We start from the raw sequence: 19,344 nt of genomic DNA, 5'->3' as shown, positions 1-19,344 counted from the left end.
GTAGGTACGGTTGTCAGAAGAAGGCTACACAAGCTATGAGACTGCTTCCTCTGTTATCTTCTATTTACTTGCCTTAATGACTGAAAACTAAAATGTTGGAAACACAAAATCCAAACCATTTTACTGTGATATTTTTCCCCTTCCATCCTGGCAAGGACATCCAAGTTGTATTTCTTTATAGTGCCCGCTTGCTGAGGCTGCGTGCAGTCTACCACTGAGTTTGGAGGAAGGTCACCGTGGGTACACTGGTGTGCTGTGAGCGCACAAGAGCAGCTCTGGCTGCCTGAATTGTCATCGGTGAGTGGGGACCCTCCTTCTGGCCCAGGTGATAGTAACCAGTGTTTTGGGGTGCACAAAACTGGTGAGTTTGGCTGTGTAAGTTACATAGTTGTCGTGCTTAGTGGAAAATGGATGTGTTGTGGTAGGGAAGCAAGGGTAAAATAACTTGAATTGCTGAATATGGGAGACCGAGCTAAAAGGGAAGGTGGGATAAAGGTGTCAGCTTCTAGATTGCTGGACTGAGGAGGGAGAGGTGTTGTGCAAGAGTAACCAAGGAATGGTGGCAGAAGGGAAAATGAGCCAGCACGGTGGAGATGGCAAGATGAAGAGCCCTGCAGGAAGGCAGATGTAAGCTCACAGTTGGGAGCAAATTCAAGTGAAGGTAGAAAAAGAGAGAAAAGTTGGGAGGGGGATTCAGGCAATTGCGAGCAAGTGCATCCAGAGTTTAGAGAAACGTGTCACTGTAGGAATGGGTAGCAGTTTTTCTGGTTTTCAGTTATTTCCTTGCTTTTGCCTTCCTCTTTGTTTTCCTAGAGCCAGTCTCTGATGGGGACCTCAGAGCAGCAGCTGGCAGTGAGTGGCTCAGGAGAAGTTGCACTTGTAATTTTTTCCTATCTAGATGGGGGTATTTTAAGTGCCTGCCAGGTGGTTCTGGTTGAGTAGGATGATTTTGAAAGGCAGGGTTCCCATCATCCCATCCAGAAAGACTGATCTGCTAAAGTAGAGTGACGCTTGCTTTAGCTGGTGATAATTGTATGGTCGGTGCTGGCAGATGTTGCATTTGTCTTGACCTTTCATTCAAGTGCAGAGATTAATGCTTTTGCAAAAGGGAAGGAGAGCTTGTTTGGAGCCGTAATTACCAGACTAGAATGTCTTATTGTGCAATGGGAACATACGAGTAAAAAGCCTCTGAAGATTATTTGTTGGGCAGTGATAGTACCATAATAGAAGCTTGGCCTTGCCATTCCTGTGTCAGTGTTAATTTGTGAATAATTGGTAAACGATCCCAGGATGAGTGTACCAGTGGTGATGGATATAGTGTGAAAAGGAAGCTTTTGTTTGTTTGCCTTTAAAATAATTTTTATCTGTTTAATATTTCTGTTCCTCACTTCGTAGTTGTGCCTGCCATTAAAATATACGTATACGTATTCCAGGAGTTTATTCCAGGAACTCTTCCCATGGCTTTACAGCTCTTTTCTGTCTTAATGACTGGAAAACATGTGGCATCCTTAATGTATCACAGTATGGGAAACTGGCTCTATTTAATGGCTTCCACAGTGCTTTTTCCTGATAGATAGATATTTATTATTTTATTTGTAAAAGAGAATTAAACAGCACAGCTAGACTTCATGAACTGTATTACTTGCTTCTTGTTTCTGAGGTGTTTCTGTTGCTGGTTAATCATGTAAAAAAAAGTAATTTTCTTGGTCCTTTGCAGAAGTGGGCAAGAAAGTGCCGTATGTTCCTTCAGCAGGGGTGCTACCTGAGTGGTCATAGTGAACTGGAAATTGCTGTTTCACATTGAAACTTGGTTTTTATCTCTTTCCAGCCCAATACATTTTAAAGGCTATGTGTATGTAAGCTGTGAGACTTGGAGCAGCTGTTTCAAAAAACATCCCTGATTAGTAGGCAGGGTAAGGTGGGGTCAGTTGGTGTCTGAGGACTGAAGTGATTTTATCTGGGTGGTGGGGCTGCTTGGTAGCAGACTGGAAAATATGTGTGTTATTTTCAAGTCTGTGTTGGATCTGGTACTGGCTGTTGGGTCAGTTGTCACTCCTTGAAAAATATGGCTGAGTTGGTGCTTTTCCTCCTTGTCAGTGTACATAGCTCTAGAGCACCGATTTTGGCCAGCCTGGGCTAAGGCTGTGGTGCATTTCCTGTTGACTTTATGGGTGTACCAGCTTTGTGTCGTAAAGAAACCGAGATGTGAAAGAGCGCTTAGGTGGCTAGGAGTCCTTTAGAAGTATCACCAATACCTAAACATCTGTGTGCGTGCACTCCATAACCCTTAAGGGAGTATTTTTCAAGACAGCTTTTTTGTTTAAAAATGATTGCTCTTGCAATAATGAAACCAACTCTTTGCAGTCGTCCACTGACTGAAACCTCTCCTAGGTATGTTTCCAACAGTAGATCAATAAAGATAATATGCGCATCTGGCTCTTTAGAGGCTCCTGGCATCCATCAGATAAGATCAGTTCTGGGAGCAGAGGCAGAAAGACTGGTTTCTGTAGCGCGGCTAAGAGGTTGTTTGCTCTGCATCATTTACACTGTTGTGCAAATATATGTCTTGTCCTCCAGCGGGTTTGTACTCACTGAATTTTAGCACATCTTTTTCAACACGGGTGCCCCTGTGAGTTCAGTCGTGCCCCCTTGCAGGCATCTTCAGCTGGACAGCAGTATTTAGGAAGCACTGAGTCAACATGAAGAAACCTCTGCTCTGTTTAATTTCATCTTCAGGAATTTCACCAAGAGAAGTCCTTGACACCTACAGCTGGATTTGAGACTGTCACCTCTGTGGAGCTCTGTGTGTTGCTCCAGGCATACTTCTTGGCCACAGGTCACGCTCCTCACTATTGTTTTCCCTTGTCCCACTTGTCCCACATAGCCTTGCTCTGTGTGCCTCCCACGCGTCCCTGGAAGGCCAAGCATGCACAGCCTGCTTCTCCCCACACCTCACACACAGGCAATGACAAGTCCCTTGTGCTTGCCGGCTTATGTTGGTCTCTTTTCATCATAGCTTAAGAACATGTCCCTGCTCCTTTTTTTCTTCCTCCCATCTCTGCGGCTTCAGTGAACTTTTTTTTGTTGTTGCTATAGTTACGCTGCCTTTGATGAAATCAGCTAGGTCCTTCCCTAAAGGCTAGAGTCCATCCTTAGCCATACTGGCTCCGGCAGTAGTCCTGTCCAATGTTAGTGTACGCATTCTGGGGGGTCTCTACGTGTTTGTTTCTGTTCCAGCAATACTGTTATCTGTTACAAAAGCTCACAGTGATCCTGAAAACCAAACTCAGTCTTGCAGTACACAAGTGTGGCATTCAAGTCAGTGGTAATTCGGGCCACAACTAACTCCAGACCTTAAACTAATCCTTCCTGGGTTTTAGTTTGGCTGTCAGTCCAAACTGGTGGAGGTTTCCCTGGTCACTTCTCTGTTCTTCTGAAACATTATTTTACTGTCTTCTGGGTACTCAAACTGCTATATACAGAGGATTTCAGAACACTGAATTTGCTTCCTCACATTCTTAAGGGAGGAAGAGCAGTTCCTATCTGCCATCTGAGGCAGTGCCCAGGACTGTGTTGAGGGGCAACCGGTGTTGTAAGGAAGAGAGAGCCTGCTTTTGTAAGCATATGCTGAAATTTTTTGCCTTGCCTTCTCTTTTCTCAACACAAAGCTTTGAAGTCGCTCTGGGGATGTGCTGTAGGAAGAAGTGTCCAGGAGTGCAGGGATCTCCAAGTGTGGGTGTAGCATCTGGGTGCCTGGCCGGTTGGGCTGATGTGATACAGGCTTTAGTCATTGAAGGTGGCTTGAATTGTAACAAACGATAGGCAGGTGGTCTGCAGCAATGGTGCTGTGTCCGAACTGATCTAGGAATAACAGCAGTTGACTCTTTTGGGCGGTGGGGAGCGGGTTCTGTCCCCATTTGTTGTATATGCAGGACTTTGCATCTCAAGCTCTGTCTGATCGGTCAGCACCAATGAGAACTGGAAGAGGGTGCTGTCAGAGTGTCTCTGCTAGGTTAAATTATTTTCAAGCACAAAGGTGAAAGAGTTTGGTTCCTAAAATCCTAGTTGAGAAGATGTGCTTCTAGAAACTCCTACCCAGCATAGAGCCCACAGGAGATAGTAATAAATTTACCCTTTTTTCAGAGGGTTTAAATCTCAAACCAGTTTGTGTCCCAGCTTCACAGATTTGGAGGAACATCGATACTGATTTGTAACCACATGTTATTTATGACTTGCCCTGTTCGTAATATTTGTTTATAAAAAAAATATTTCTTGTTGGATTTTACTCAGAAAAGTTTTTGCAGAGCGATTTCTAGGCTCTTCCCAGTGGAGCAACTGTGTCCGGTTACACATAGGGTAAACACATTCAGAAACCAGGAACCCTTAAAGGATAAAATACCTTGGTGAAACCTACAGTTTATTTTGGTAGAAGGTAAGATTGTCATGCTTATCAGTCAGAGTCTGCACACTGAAAAGTGACAGGTACAGTCATCACTGGTTTCATTTTTGAGAATTGTACTTTCTGCATTTTCATCTTGTATGATATTTCCAGTTTAATTCAGAGTTCTGTGGGAAGTGGGAAGTTCCTCAGTAATTCTGCTTTCTCTCCTGAAATGACATGCATGTGGTTATTCACGCTTTTTTCCAGATATCACTGCAATACTTTTTTCTTTAAGGAAGAGCTTTCAGTTTTAGTGTTGGATGTTTGCCTTTAGGTGTAGATGAAGCAGCACCAAGAAATACCCTTTTCTAAATAGATGGTATCTGGGAAAAGGGCTTTGCAGTATTCATGGAGAGAAGACAGCACTGTTCCGCTATTTCTCAGTTTGTATTTGTCTTGCCTATGTGATTTTCTGTAAGGTATTATCTTGTTAAGCAAATAAAGCAATTTAGTGATGATTGTAAATCAGGCTGATGTCAATAGAAGCAGCATCCTTAAAAGCCACAGGTGTAGGACTTTCTCCATGGAGTCTGGTTTCTAATACCAGCTTTAAAATATCCTCATAACTGTGATTTGTTGCTGCAATGATCTTATTCTTCCTCTTTCAGAATGAGAAGGCTTTGGGGCATTCCGTGAGCCGCTCTAGCAACATCTCAAAGGTATGTTCCTCGATATAACTCAGTCTTTGATGAACTTGAGGATACTGGGTTTCCTTTCCTTTCAAATCTGGGGTGATATATGTGACAATATAACCAGTAGAAAATGCTGCCTGTCTGTCATTGATAGTCACGCCAGAAACATTACAGCTCTCTGGTGTTTTGCAGACTGGCTTTACAGGTCAAATGAAGTGGAAGCTACTGTAGGTTTTCTCTTTCACACTGTCAGCCTCCTTCGCCTGGTAGGAGCAAGATAGATGACAGATGCCTGAGAACTTACCTTGGGGGGAAAATTAGCTCCAAAACCATCACTCAAGTATGCTCTTTTATACCATAAGCTATCTGATTGAATATTCTCTGTAAGATACGTATAGCCATGCATCCTCTAATATATATTCACTATGTGGTTAAACATTATTTTATTGTCACTTCAGCACTGAATTATTGTTAGTGCCATGATATGCATTGTTGTCAGGGCATGACTATGGCAGTATTTTAAAATGTTTGCTATTACAACCCTTATTCTGTAAGGGAGGCATGATGCTCTACCCGTTCTAGTCACACTTCAGTATAGCCAATGGACATGTCAAAAGCACAATTGCTTTGTTACGCTGTTAGGGGAAAAAGTCCAAGATAACTTACTACAATACATACCCTGCTTCTACTTCTGCATTACAAATGAAGAAGATTTTTAATTAGCCAGAAGCCTGACACCTTTTTGCTTACATAGGTACAGTAGCTTAAAGCCTTCATGCAAGGCAGGCTGTGCTGGTTGACCAGTATTTTTCATGGGGTGCATAAGCCTCAGTCCTTTGTTGCCACAGTTGATGTTGCTGGTAATAGTGACTTCTAATGAGAGACTGAGTCAGTATGGCTGTGACGAGCTTGAGTCCCTTTTATCTGTTCTGGGTACTTGAGGATATAGGAAGCTATTCATGCCAATCTCCAGCAGAGGAAACAGTGGCTGCACTTAATTTATGGTTTATACAGGCACAGACAGCTTTCACTTTAGAGCAGAAAGACAAGATTACTGTGTGTCTTAAATCATGAGCAGGGCAACTGTCAGTGCACAAGGAATTGACCAAGCTGAAAGTGGTGTTGTCACGGAGTGATGTGGGATTATGTTTTACATTCAGAAAATGTGCATTTACAGAAAGGGTTTTGAAAGAAATATTATGCGAGTATAACTTCTTATCTGTGCTTTTCTAAAATGGGACTGCACCTGTTCTTTCTTACCCTGGCTCTTCTCTTCTTAAGGATCCTTAACTGGATTTACAGGTGTTGAGCAGAGGTGGTAGTTTTATCATTCAGTTTCATCATACTTTTCCAAGAGTGCCTGAAGTTCAGCACAACAAGCCTTTCGGCAGCAGCAATTTGGTACCCCTATGAAGCTGCACGGTTCATTCTTAATTCATTGAGAACTGGTAGTGTGGCAATGCAGTGGAAAGAACCTTGCACACTTGGCAAAGCTTTCCCTGGGAGTACTGGCAAGTGAGACATTCAATATTTGCATTCATCTTGAAACACTGAAACATTCAACATGGTTGCTGTGTGTTGCAAAATCTGAAGTTCTCAGGGGGAGTATAGTCAGCTTTGCCAGTTCAATGGGTGAGACTTGGTGGCAAGCATGAGCTTCCCAGAGGTGTTGGTGTTCTTACTGCTCCTCTGTTGCCTCTGGAGTAGGCACATGGAATGGATCAGACACACTCTGAAGACAGCTTCTAACAAGGGCAAGAGGTGGAATTCCCATCAGTCCTCTGATTCGCCTCATACATCCCAACGTTGCCTTGCACATCCAGGCAGTTCAGTGCTAGGCTGCAACTATTTATTTTGCACTGTACAGGGGGGGCTGGCTGTTGCAAGCGACCTGTAGGACAAAAGAGAAAAGATTATAGTAATGGGATGCTGTGTGGAAGCTTAAGTATGTGGAAAAAATTTCATTAGTTCTGAGGTTTAATAGGAAACTGTCTTTTATTTTTGTTCAGAATAGTATAACAACCTGGCCAATTAGGCAGACTGAATACATGTAGGGGAAAAAGTAAGGAAATGCTTGGCTGCCTGTTTAGCCTTTTCTAAAATCCACAGAGCTTGTTGATGCTACATCATTTTAAGAGGAGCTATTTAACCAAAATTGAGTTTAATCAATTATATGCTGCATTTCCAGGTATGTTGGGGAGGGGAGATGTGTACAAAAGAAATAATGATCACGCTTCCTGCAAATGACTGTTTCAGCTATTATTTTTCCACTGAAGTCTAGCTTACAGCATAGCATATATAGCAAATCTGCTGCACATGCTTGGCACTGACACTCGATTCAAAGCTTTTCTAGTGCTGATATGTCATTATGAACCTGCTGGGATTATTACTGTGTATCTTTCTGCTGCTCTCAGTTGCACAGTGGCATATAAGTAGAAAGGATTGAGTCAGAACTCAGCCTCTAGCCAAGAGGATGCTGTGTTACTTGGTGTGACCAAGGAAAGCAATGCCCTAGGGCTAAAAGTGATCAAGGAGGGAGGCAGACAGATGGTGCCACTGAAAATGAGATCAGCTGGTAGAGGTAGCAGGACCTCTCTGAACATAGACCCCAAGTGTTGTGGACAGGTGGAGCTGGGAGAAAAAGGGCAGTTCTCCAAGAGGCAGATGCTAAGAGAGGCTGAAGAGATGCCTAGTACGTGTGGCCAGACCAAGAAAAAACAATCGCCTAAATACTTGGCTAGGGATGGAAGCTGGAAGCCGAAGAAGGAGGAGTAGGGAATAAGATGTAGAGGGATCTTCACAGGGTGCCATTAAGTTTTGTGCAGTCTGTTGCATGGTAGGGGATGTGGCATTCCTTCAGGCCCTTCTTTGCTTTTTTGGTGTGTTTATTTCAAACGCTCCTTTTAAATCTGCTTCACATGAAATGTTTGAATTTCTGGACTATTTTCTATGGGTTTTTTTGAAATAAAAAAAAATAATGTTGAAGGCAGGTTGAATTGATTTAGTCATGGGACTTGGTCACGGCCCAAATCCCAACTTGCCCTGTTCAAGAGAAGTGATGCTGATTGAAACACCCCCAGCTGGCAGAGGGGTGGGTGTACAGCCCAGATCCACATCTCAGCTGTTTACCCTGACTAAGCCAGCATTTTTGCCAAGAAGTCACTGTTCGCTGCTAAGTGCCTTCATCATACAAGCCACACAGAGAAATAAATAAGCTTTATAGAAGCTTCACCCTCTAAATATAGATGAAATTGACACTAAACCACAGCTACTCACTGAGAACAGCTAAACCAGAATTTTCACAGTGGTGGTAATTCATGCCCTCTGCACTTAGATAAAGGAATTGTGCTTACAAGCAGATTAAACAAGGTCACTAACAAAGCTGGTCTGTAAACAGTTATCCTCAAATTAATGATACTGTTTATCTTTGAAATATCTGATATATCCTGGAACTGATGATGTGGTGTATGGAAATATCTTTAGGTCATCTGTGTGCTGTTCCTGTCATCTGATTGCTCTTGGAGGGCTGATTTTAGCGTAGTGGGGAAGCATTTTGTAGTCTTATTTTTGTGGTCCTCTAAGGGGTAAACTTTGAAAATGCTGATATTGAGATCACAGCAAAGAAATCAGAAGTGCACTCCTTAAAAAATGTAAATGCTTTGTCTTTTCTGAAGGCTTGTACAGTTTTATCTTGTGAGCAGAAGCACACTGTAAAGTATTAAATTATTCTTGGGCTGAATGGCAGCCAGTGCAGACACAAAGTGGTAGCCTAAGCTTGCTATGAAATTTGAAATCCATTTAGGGTGTTCATCGGCTTGGAACAGATTTAGAAAAGCATATGAATACACACGTCCACTGTTGCCTGAAGCTTTGATGGATTCAGTGAGCGTTCATCCGTAGAAAAGCAGTCCAGGTTTTTTAGTGGCAAAGCTTAGCTATCCTGTGGTTCATCAGAGGGCCGAGGCTTACTGTAAAGAGCTGCTGCTCAGAGGTTCTTTTTAGGTACGTGAGCCTGGGGGTAGGGAAAGAGAAATGGCTTAAAACAAAATAAAAATATTTCTGCTGAGCTATATGGGAAAAGGAAAAGACAGGAAAAAATGTGTAGTGTGAAGACTGAGGTACACTTTTCCCCACCCACAAGAGCAAGTTATCTCATGCTGGGGCATGGTGCGGTTGTGTCCGTAAGGAGTGCGATAGCCTCCCTGTGAAAGGGGAGTGTGCAGGAGTTCCCTTTCCTCTTGTTTCCTCAGTCCAGCCAAGATATTTTGAGGAAGATTTTAAAGTCAAAGAGCTACTACTTCTTTTTTTTTTATTTTTCTTCTCCCTGCAGAATCTATGCAGTTGTTACTGGGTTTAGTCAACATTAATCCTGTGCTACAGGCAGGTTGAATTATACTTGGGGAGATGGTGAAAGGATAGATAGCCTTCTTTCTCTACTGCCTTTGGCTCTGGTATCTCTAGAGAAAGTTCCTGCCAGAATCCTTCTTTAGATTTCTTCAGGAAGAATGAGGGGAAGCTGACTTCAGCTTCACTCATAGTTTCTAGACATAATTTTGATTTTAGTCATACATTGACAAAGTATGGAACAAAGTTCTTCCGGCAGTGGACTGCTGGTTCCTATTGAATTGTTGCCAAAATTGTATGGTGATGTTGATCATTCTGGAAATTTCAGATGCTTCTTTGCCATATCTTCTTTTTTTCTTTCCCAGTTTTTTTTAACCACTCTCCGTTCAATAATGCATCTTACCCCAGCTAAAGACACTTGATTTTAATATGCACCAGAGGTCAAAATGGCACAAGTCTGGTAAGGAGAATTTAATGGAGAAGACTAGAAGTTACTGATGTTTGATCCTGTCGTGTTGGTATTTAGGAAAAGCTTTAAAAAACAGCCTGTCAGCAGGCTGCTGCCCTTCACAGCATCCAGCCCGTCCATAGGTGGCCAGTTCTGGCTGTCTCGTGTCAATTAGCACACTTGGCACGGCTGGGTGGTCTCATTGAATGGCTTGCTGCCTGGGTGTGCTAGTTCAGCTGGAGGCCTGCTTTGGCATGCATGCAGTGAAACAGCAACATCTGTCCCACAGATGAGCTTTGGAGACTTTACAGCTGCAGTGCAGTTTAACAAGAGCTATCAGCCAGCGTGTACATGGGATACAGCACTTGCTGAAAGCATCAGAACACAAACCTGTTGCATCCTGGTGGATGGCTGGAGCCAAGAAATTGTGTGTGTTCTGCAGTGGCAGAAAGAAATGATGGATGTGTCTCTGGGGTTTAATGGAGACCTCCCTGCCTGCCTTCAGCCCAGGCTCAGGAATTCTCAGCACAGCAGGCAGAACTGAATTTTGCCACTGTGGGTGGGAGGAGCTGGGGCTGCCCCGTCAAAGGGAAGGGAAGGGAATGGGGCAGGGGTGGCACAGAGTCAGGTTCCCTGGGTCTCTTCCTGGATGCCTTTTCCCTATCTGAAGACTGGCCAGGTTAGCTATGTAGCACCTTGCAGCGGCACTTGGTGGCTTTTTTGGCAGGGCGCCCATCACTGTTGTTTTCTTTCCTAGGTCACTGTCTATACCTAGATCATTCCAAAGGAACAGTATGGGGTGGCTGGTCTTGTTTTCTGTGGTGTAAACTAAGGGAGGAGCAGAGCCTGGAGCTTTCGCTGCCTCAGAAGACGTACTGTGCAAGATAAGTGCCTGCCATGTCCATGTCTAGCATCAGCCTTGCTGCCTTCGTACACATTTAGTGTATGAGAGAGAGAAAAAAGCTCTTTGGCAATGAGTTCCTCTGAAACAGAGGGTGTGGTAACTGTCCCTCTGATACTGTCTTTCCTGTGTGCTGCTGCCACGTTTGTTGTTGTGGTGTGTTACAAATAGGTAATTGGAAAAGGCTGAGGTTTTTCACCAACAAATCACTGTTCGTGGAGTGGGGGCAGAATGAGAAGAACCAGCTATGGCAGCACATACACACACAGAGAGATGTAGAGCAACAGAGAGACATGTATGCATACACACACATAGATACGTGCATACATACATACAAATATCTTCCTGATGGCAACCCTCCAGAGAGCTGTAGGCTTCCAGGGATTGCTACCTCCAGTGTCGCTGTGATTATCTAAACGCCAGTGCAGAAGGCTGCACTATGACCTCACTAAATTGCATTAGATGGGAATGTCAATATACACAATTAACTAACTATTGACCTTTAGTCCAGAGCTATTTTAGGCAACCAGTTGGGCTGTATGGGATAACTCACCAGCACATAGCTCCGAGGCTTGTCATTAGAGGTGATATTCCTCCATGCAAAGAGCATGAAAGTCCACAGGGATGCAGCAAGTGAATCTGGGGTTAAAAGGATCCAGTTCAGGCTGTCAAAGCATGGGCTGCCCATCACATAGTGAGCATGGCAGAAACCTCCTATGACAAGGAGTGCTTTGAAACCTACTCCTACTGCCACCATCGTAAGTAGCCAGTTCAGCCAAAGGTGCTGCTGCTTGAGAGGCTGCTGCTGGTGCATTAAGGATGGTGTGTGCCAGGAGCTGGAGTCGTGAAGGCTTTGACTGCGTATTTGTTTAGCCTTGTGTGGGAGTAACTTCAGAGCTCCAAGCTAGCTGAATCCGCCTCTCTGTTGAATTTACCCATCCCATTGCCTCTTCTTTGCCCTGTTCTGACCCAGGGCTGTTAGTTGTTTCCTCTTTTCTGTGGCACCTCTCTACCTGATAGCTGCTGTAACTGAGTCAGGAAACACAGACAAGCTGTGTGGACTGGCCAGCGTCAGCTGCAGGCACCACTACTAAAACTGGCAGAACTTACTTTTTGGGCTCTTGGCTCAGCTTTTTTAGCGTGTTCTTCTCAGTGACCTGTGCCTCGTCATTAGAGGCTCGTTGCTCTGAACTGACTGATGTTCCCTCTGGCAGCTGAAGCTAGGGAAGTGACTAGCGTTAAACAAGCTCAGGAAAAGAAGTGGTTAGTTTTACCTCACCTTGCTGTTCTAATCGGATTCGCAGTGCAGCTGTGTGAATAGTTTCATGAGCAAAAAGAATGGGAGGAAGGGAGGATGGACTGAGAGACTAGGGGGTCATCAAGCATGGCTTTTTGGTGGTAGCCACAGCTTATGTTGGCTTAAACCAAGGGCGGGGAGTAACTTCCTCCCATGTTGTTCCACTTTGTTGTGCATTTCCGAGTGTGTTAACTTCTGCTCATATTTTGGTTGTGTTTTCATGATGTATGAAGACGGAGCAAACACCCTCCTGTTGTGAAGCAGGAAGATGGGAGGAAAAGGAAACGTGCCTCAGATGTGGGGGTTTTGCAAGCTGTCCTGAACAGTGCTGGTATTTAGAAATGGCATAGTAAGCTTGAAATGCATATGAAATGCCATCATTTTTTGTTTGTCCCAGCCTTTTGATTTCCCAAGCGGCAAGACTTTGACACTGTCTTGGTGCCAGGCAATTGGGTCAGGAGACCAGTAACATGGTTTTGGAAGGGAAATTTTGAATCATTGAATCTAGTCATCTGCTATTAGACTGTCACATCATATGTCACATCACTGTCATTTTTTTGGAAAGCTTCATTGCTAAAGTGAAGGAGTAGAGAGATTGAATTCATTCTAAGCAGGTTAACTTCTGTGATTTGCTCATAACATAAAACCTGAGACAGATTTATTAACTGATCTGTGACTTCAGTTCAACAATATGTGCCTCTGTTTCCATGGCAGAATGCAACATGGTGTTTTACTTGTTCAATATTTTGTTTTGAGAAGATTGCTAGGTAAGACTTAAATAATGAATTATTTAAAAAGACATATTAATTTTCATTTGCATAATTATAGCAGCACATTACAGTGTCAGGCCTTTCACTAACTTGTCAGTGTTTAAAAAAAGTAATTACTGCACAAACTCTTTTTTTAAAAAAGGTAGGATTTGAAGTCAGAGATGTACCAGCTTTTAGGAGAGGTTAAGCATCAAATAGAGAGCAAATTTCCAAGTAATACCTGAATTCACCTCACTATATGATCACCATCCTGTATCATTCACACATGCAACTGGTGTAAAATGCACAGAACCGTAGTTTCCAGAAGAAAGCAAATAAATGATCTTCCAAGTCTTTTATTTGTTTTGTCACAGTCATAACATAGTTCAGTTTGCTTTCTGGCACAAGGTTTATCTCTTGGGTTTTATACTGTACATGTGCCTAGCTGGGTAGGATGGGAAATAAGTTACAGTGTCTTGCTAAGGATGAAGGAGTGTGTTTGAGTCTTGCCCTTGGTGCTTGCAGACGGAGCTGTAAGGGGATACCTGTGTTTCCAGGCTCAGTGCACCTGAGGCATCCCAGCGTGAGGCCAGATACATTGCTCTCTCTAGTGCTGTTGGAAGATGATGGTTGTATCTGTATTTATGAAGTAGCACATGTATCCTAGTGTATCCGTGAGAGTGTAATAGCCTGCAGTGGCCTTGTTTAAATATACCATAGGGGCTTTTAATAAGTATAGTTGGATGAGTCCTGAGACTGATAGAATGTGTGTGTGTTGCAGCGTGACCCGAGATCATCGAAGCAGTGATGACTGAGCTAGCTGTGGCATCCCAAGCTGAAGCACAGGGCTGGGCACAGCATGCTTCTGTGGCAGCACACCTTTGATGACCTGAGGTCTCTCCTAGTCTGGCTTTGTGCACTTGCCCAATCCAAGTCTGTGCTGGCTGTGCTGGTTTTTGTGCAGACCAGCATGGTGCTGACGCTTCTGTTGTTGTGCTGATTGCATTGCTTCTTCCTGGGTTTCAGACTTTGCAGATCAAAAGAGCTGTAAACCTTTGTTTGAATTTTGAAATGCAGTTGGTGTTTTGCGGCAGTGGCTGAGCAGCACAGCCTGTCCAGCAGCTGTGGAACATTGGAGAACCGGGTTTAAAGATTCTCTATTACGAGGTTATCAACGCAGGTCTCTTCCTCGCCAAAACCTCTAGGAAGAGTCAAGAGGTTTCTGTTAGTGACCCACAGAATATAGCAGCAGCAAAGGCCTATAATAATAATAACCCGTCAAGTCCCAATTTGAGATGCTGATTGTTCTTACCATATTGATTTTAGAGGTTTTTCTATTAAGTGTTAAATATGCCACAAGCTTAGCTTTTTTTTTGCCTTTTTTTTTTTTTTTTTTGAGTTAGTTCAGCTGAGTTCTGAATTCTTCAGTTACTCAATTTCTCTTTGTGCTTTTGCTGGATGAGCAACATGTGACTGCTGCTGCACCTCTCCTGCAGGTAGGTGGAAGACCCTGTCAGAGTAAGAGCAGATGAAGGGCCTCGCAAAGTACGAAGAGTACTTCAGGGAATGCTCTGGTTTGGCAGATGGTGCTCATGTGCATATGCTAGTATGGAAAATAGGTCCCCAAATAGTGTTTGAGTTACTGAATTACTGACAGTTCTGTCTTGTGGAAAAAAAAAAACCCGCCAAGCCTCTAATCTCTTGTCATCGTTATAAGAGGAAGGATTAGCTGTTAATGTGGTAGCTAAATTGGGACCAGTCCATACACACACCTCCATCTAATTATTCTAATTACTGTAGCTTTGCTCATTTCCTGAGCTATTGTTCTGTGCAGTGTTTGACAGCTGGCAGGTTCCGCTCCAGAGATGGCTGCATTTGACCTTGGGGGAAAACGTTTCTGTTCTGATTCCTACTTTTCCAAGGAGTAAGCTTCTTTCTTAGCATGTGTCAGTAAAGCCACTTTCTTGCAACTAGCCCTTGAATATCGGATGTAGAGTGATAACTGACTGTATGCTGTGTTCAGTCCTGAAGGTGACTGCTGCGCATACCAAACTTTTCCGACTTGTGACTTGCTTTTTTTTGTTTGTTCTGACTTCTTCACTGCAGGCTGGAAGTCCAACCTCTATCTCTGCCCCTCACAGCTTCTCTCGGACTTCTGTTACGCCATCCAACCAGGACATCTGCAGGTAAAGCGTGTTGTTTGCGTGGCTGCAATGAGGTTTGTGCAAGGTTCAAGTTAAGGAAAAACAAAACCGAAAAAGCACGTGTATGGGGAATAAGCAATGTGGGGTTCCCCTATGAAGCATCCCATTTGTTTGACTCGACTGCTGTCTAACACTGCTTTGTTGAATCCCACTGACTGTTTGGCCCTGCTATGTTTGCCATTCCCACACTAGCAATAATTCTCATTTCTGCACTTTTAATTATCTGTGTTCTCTTTTGTAATTGTTTTTTACTTTCTGTGCTTTTATTCCACTGTTCTGCATGCAGTTCCAGTGCAGTGTTTTCTGAGTGTTGTCATCACAGTCCAGTGCAGTCTGCTGTTGTCTTGAAAAATCCTCACTGCCAGAGCCCTCTGACACAAGGGGTCACAGTGACAGTAATCTGTCAGGACACGTTACATGCAGCAAAGAAAAACTCCCGTGGGCAGGATCGGGGCCAGGCACTCAGGTCTTCTAAGAATGTAAAGCCCACCCGCACCCTGAAATTCTCCAAGTCCCTCAATGACGTGGACCAGAAGGCACAGAGCACCAGTGAGTGCTTTGACTATGTGGAGCGAACGCGCTCAGAAGGCAAATTGACCCCGACTCAAGAGCAGTGTGTAAGGATTAACAAATTTCATCTCAAAGAGAGGAAACCGCTGCACCTCAGACCTCTTTCTTTTAGCAATTCTAAGCACTCCTATATCCCTTCCCTTTCCAACTACTCGAGTGCGTCAGGAGGAGCAGAGGACCATAAAGCCGTACATATTCCCTTGCTGGAGGACAAAGTGGACCATGACACCTCAAGGAGCAAAAAACTGTTGCGTTACCTTTTTTCCTTCTCCCACACTTCCAGCACCAGCAGCCTGCATAAGTTCCACGAACTGGAGAGCTATTCCAGTCACTTCCAAGCTGAGAAATCCTCCAGCATGCTGGTGGAAAGCACAGACTTCTGCTCTGATGATATGGGAGATGATGACGTCTTTGAGGACAGCACCTCAGTGAAATTGAAATCAAAAGAGCAGCGGGCGCCGCTCTGCTCAGTTGAGAAGGACAGTGACCTTGACTGCCCCTCCCCTCTGTCAGAAAAATTCCCCCCTCTCTCCCCTGTGTCCACATCGGGGGATACATGCAGGTTGGTTTACCAGAGAACCACCTACCTTCAAGCCCTCCAATGTGCAGTGGTGATCCTTCTGCTTTCTCTTGCCTTTGTGCTGTTTCTATCTTCCCTTTCACCCTGTCACCTTGCTTTAATATGTGCAATTTGAAGCATGCAGCATTCTCTGCTGGCCTGCAGCCCTCTGATGCACTTACCAAGGCTACTAAGCAAAAGAATTTCCTTTGGAGTCAAATAAATTCTCCTGCAATTTGTTTCAGGTTTGGAGTTCTGAGATTGTATTTTTCTCTTATTAGTGTCCAAACTGGGAGTATCATGAGAGAATCAGCTACACATATTAAAGGTCAAACTGAACACATCTTAGCTTTTAATGAGCACTGTGTTGTCCTGACAGCCACTGCTGGTTTGGTCAGAGGGTGGGGAGCCAGGAGGAGAACAGACTATTGAAAATTGCTTTTGAGGTCAGCTCAATATAGATCAAGATTTTTTTTTTTTCCTCAGAGTTTGTATCCCACCGCACTCTTTTTATTTATAAAGGGCTTTGTGGATGCCTTAGTTGAAAGGGAGATCTGTGCCCTTTTAGTGGTGGGCCACTGTGATGTCTGTAGTGTGAAGTCCAAAAAAGATGGGTGTCCTTGTTTCAGCTATGGAGGAATAGTTGTGTGTGCACAGGTGGTGGGAACGGCCAGCTCTGGACTGTCTTTGTGGTGACTTGTCTGCAAGTCTGCCCCATCCCAGCTCCAAAATGTTGCTGAGGCGCAGGGGTCACCAAGTACAGGAGCAAATGTCCCATCTGTCTGCCTGTTCTACTACCCTAATCTTTCTCCTCCCTGACAGCACATTCTGAAGCTGGCTTTGTTAGTACTTGCCAATATTATTTGATTTTCCCCCTCATTACCAGCAAAATCTAGTTCTGTACTGGCTTGTCATCAACAAGATGCTGTTGTAATCCACCCACTCCTTCATTTCCACTTGCCAGCTACCAGCAAGGTCGCAAGAGGCAAGATGCTACACATCAGTAAGAGATTTCAGTAACAGACAGGGATGTCAGCATGCCAGGATGTACTTCACATATGCTTAGTAACTTACATTAATTCCCTGAGCTCCTTACCATCCCGCTTTCAATTCGTGACCTCTTCCACATGGTAAGGACTTAGTGATGTTTGGTGCAATGCAAAGGTTGTGTATAAATTGAAGCTGGAAATCAAAATGTCAGCACCTGGTAGTAACGCTATATCGGGTGTCCTTGCTGGCTGCACAGCTAGACTGTGAGGGAAGTGGGGGATTTTGCAGAGCTGATGCTTCCTTAGCAGCTCTTGCAAAGTTAGAATTGGAGAGCAAAACTATTAGTCCATTCAGAGTGTGTTCTGGGGAGATTCAGTGCTGTAGCTTTGCGGTGTTGATCTGTCTCCTAGCAATTGGCGCTAGAAATAATGACTTCTCTTGTGTAAAATCCAGGCTGTCTAAATTAACTCTTTGTGATACTGGAGTGGGCCGTTAGCCCATTGGTTTGGGCATTTTGTTTTATCTTCTGTTTCAGATTGTAATCTATGAGTAGCTGTACCTCTCTGTGCCTATTTTGTCTTGGGAGGTGCTGCCTGATCTGTTTAAATGCTATTTTCAGTTAAGTACTGTTGTTCTAGATGAAGTGTTGTCATTTCTTACCCTGTTTCTTTTGAATACTGCATTTCTGTCAGGCTCTGTGTGTCTGCCTCTTGTTAGAAAGCAGCTGTCTAGTTAGTAGTGTCTGCTCAATTACTTTGTGCCTGTGTATGTGCTTGTGCAGCAGTGGAGTTCATTAGTTTTAGCTCCTTTATGGAACATATTCCTTTGATACGTATCTCGAGATCTTCAATGGACAGCCATGTGTGATCACAGGTATTACATGCCTCTTCCCCATGCTTTCTGCTTCCTCTTCTCCTAATGAGTAGCTTTGCTTCTGATTCAGGATATGTCACTGTGAAGGAGACGATGAGAGCCCTTTGATTACCCCCTGTCACTGCACGGGAAGTCTTCATTTTGTGCACCAAGCCTGCCTGCAGCAATGGATCAAGAGCTCGGATACGAGATGCTGTGAACTGTGCAAGTATGAGTTCATCATGGAGACGAAACTGAAGCCTTTGAGAAAGGTAGGCACAAGACCTGCTTCCCCAAGGAAATGCTTCATTAAACACAGATCCACTCTGAAAAGAGGCTGTCCTTGCCCACGAGCCCACAGCACGCCCTGTGTATTTATCATGTTTCTGTGGTTCCTCAGTACATCTGGTCGGTTTTGATAGGTGCCAAGGGATTTAAATTAACACTCAGCCTGGCAAATCCAGCATCGGTGGAATCCAGCTCTGAGAGTTCGCTGTTGTAACCTTGCAACTCTCTGTGTGCAAATGTATATACATACACATGCATACATGTATGTGCATGCAGTAGCCTGATTTTTTTCTTTGCAGTTACATTTTACAGCTGATGCAAAGAAGTATTTGCTCTGCAGTTATCCACATTCTTTTTAAATAGGGAGTTTTGTATTACCATTACCTGCTTTAGTTCGCTATTCCAAGATCCACATAGCTTTGAAGTTCTCTTGAAAATATGTGGATTTCAGGTTACACTTTAAATCACTTTCTGAGTGTACTTTCGTTAAAATGTATAGCTTTTTTTCTTTTTAAAGGAGCAAACTTATTTTAGTGAAAATATGACAGTGTAAGTAGAAGAAGGTTCACCAATAAATGTGGTTTTATTTTTTACCTTTTCTTAGATTGTGAATGGCTAGGTTTGCACACTTCACATTGCTAGAACCTGTTTTTTTGTTTTGTAGAAAAGTACGTTTCGTAAGTCTGGTAGCTTAAAGTATAGATACCTAAATGCTGTTTGCATTGTAAGGCCAGTTTTGCTCTTGTGTCCTTTCTGTTATCCCACATCCTCCGGGCTTCCAATTTCAATTGGTCTTTACCATCAGGATTTTGAGATGGAAGTCACTGGTATTCTCAGCACAGACAAATCTTGCCATGTCTACAAAAGTGGAAGAGGTTAATAACAATAACCTCACTCTGGAACTAGAATAAATGAGAAACATTGCATTCAATTATGATGAGTCTAAATCACATATGGTGGGAAGTCTGGACTGCAGCCATCTGAAAGCTGTTATGAGAACTTGTCCAATTCCTAAAAGTGACTCCTAGCAGAAAATAGAGCAGATTTCAAACACCACCTATTTTTTTGC

The 19,344-nt window shown here is 43.6% G+C and overlaps 1 protein-coding gene across 11 annotated transcripts in view; it reads left to right on the top strand.

The window, feature by feature from the left end:
- Positions 1 to 19,344, top strand: part of MARCHF8 (membrane associated ring-CH-type finger 8) — a 102,980-nt gene that overhangs the window by 73,397 nt on the left and 10,239 nt on the right. For 9 of the 11 annotated variants that reach the window (XM_055810478.1, XM_055810447.1, XM_055810485.1 and 6 more), the window contains 4 exons: positions 5,050 to 5,100; positions 14,919 to 14,998; positions 15,303 to 16,148; positions 18,079 to 18,259. In XM_055810478.1, the coding sequence (XP_055666453.1) occupies positions 5,050 to 5,100; positions 14,919 to 14,998; positions 15,303 to 16,148; positions 18,079 to 18,259 (1,158 nt within the window). The remainder of the gene's footprint in view (positions 1 to 5,049; positions 5,101 to 14,918; positions 14,999 to 15,302; positions 16,149 to 18,078; positions 18,260 to 19,344) is intronic. The other 2 variants (XM_055810500.1, XM_055810510.1) reach the window with 2 other exon arrangements.

Source organism: Falco peregrinus, chromosome 1 (genome assembly GCF_023634155.1).
Source record: "Falco peregrinus isolate bFalPer1 chromosome 1, bFalPer1.pri, whole genome shotgun sequence".
Classification (NCBI taxonomy): Eukaryota; Metazoa; Chordata; class Aves; order Falconiformes; family Falconidae; genus Falco; species Falco peregrinus.
Note: the sequence above shows the minus strand (reverse complement) of the source record. Positions and strands in the feature narration are given on the sequence as shown.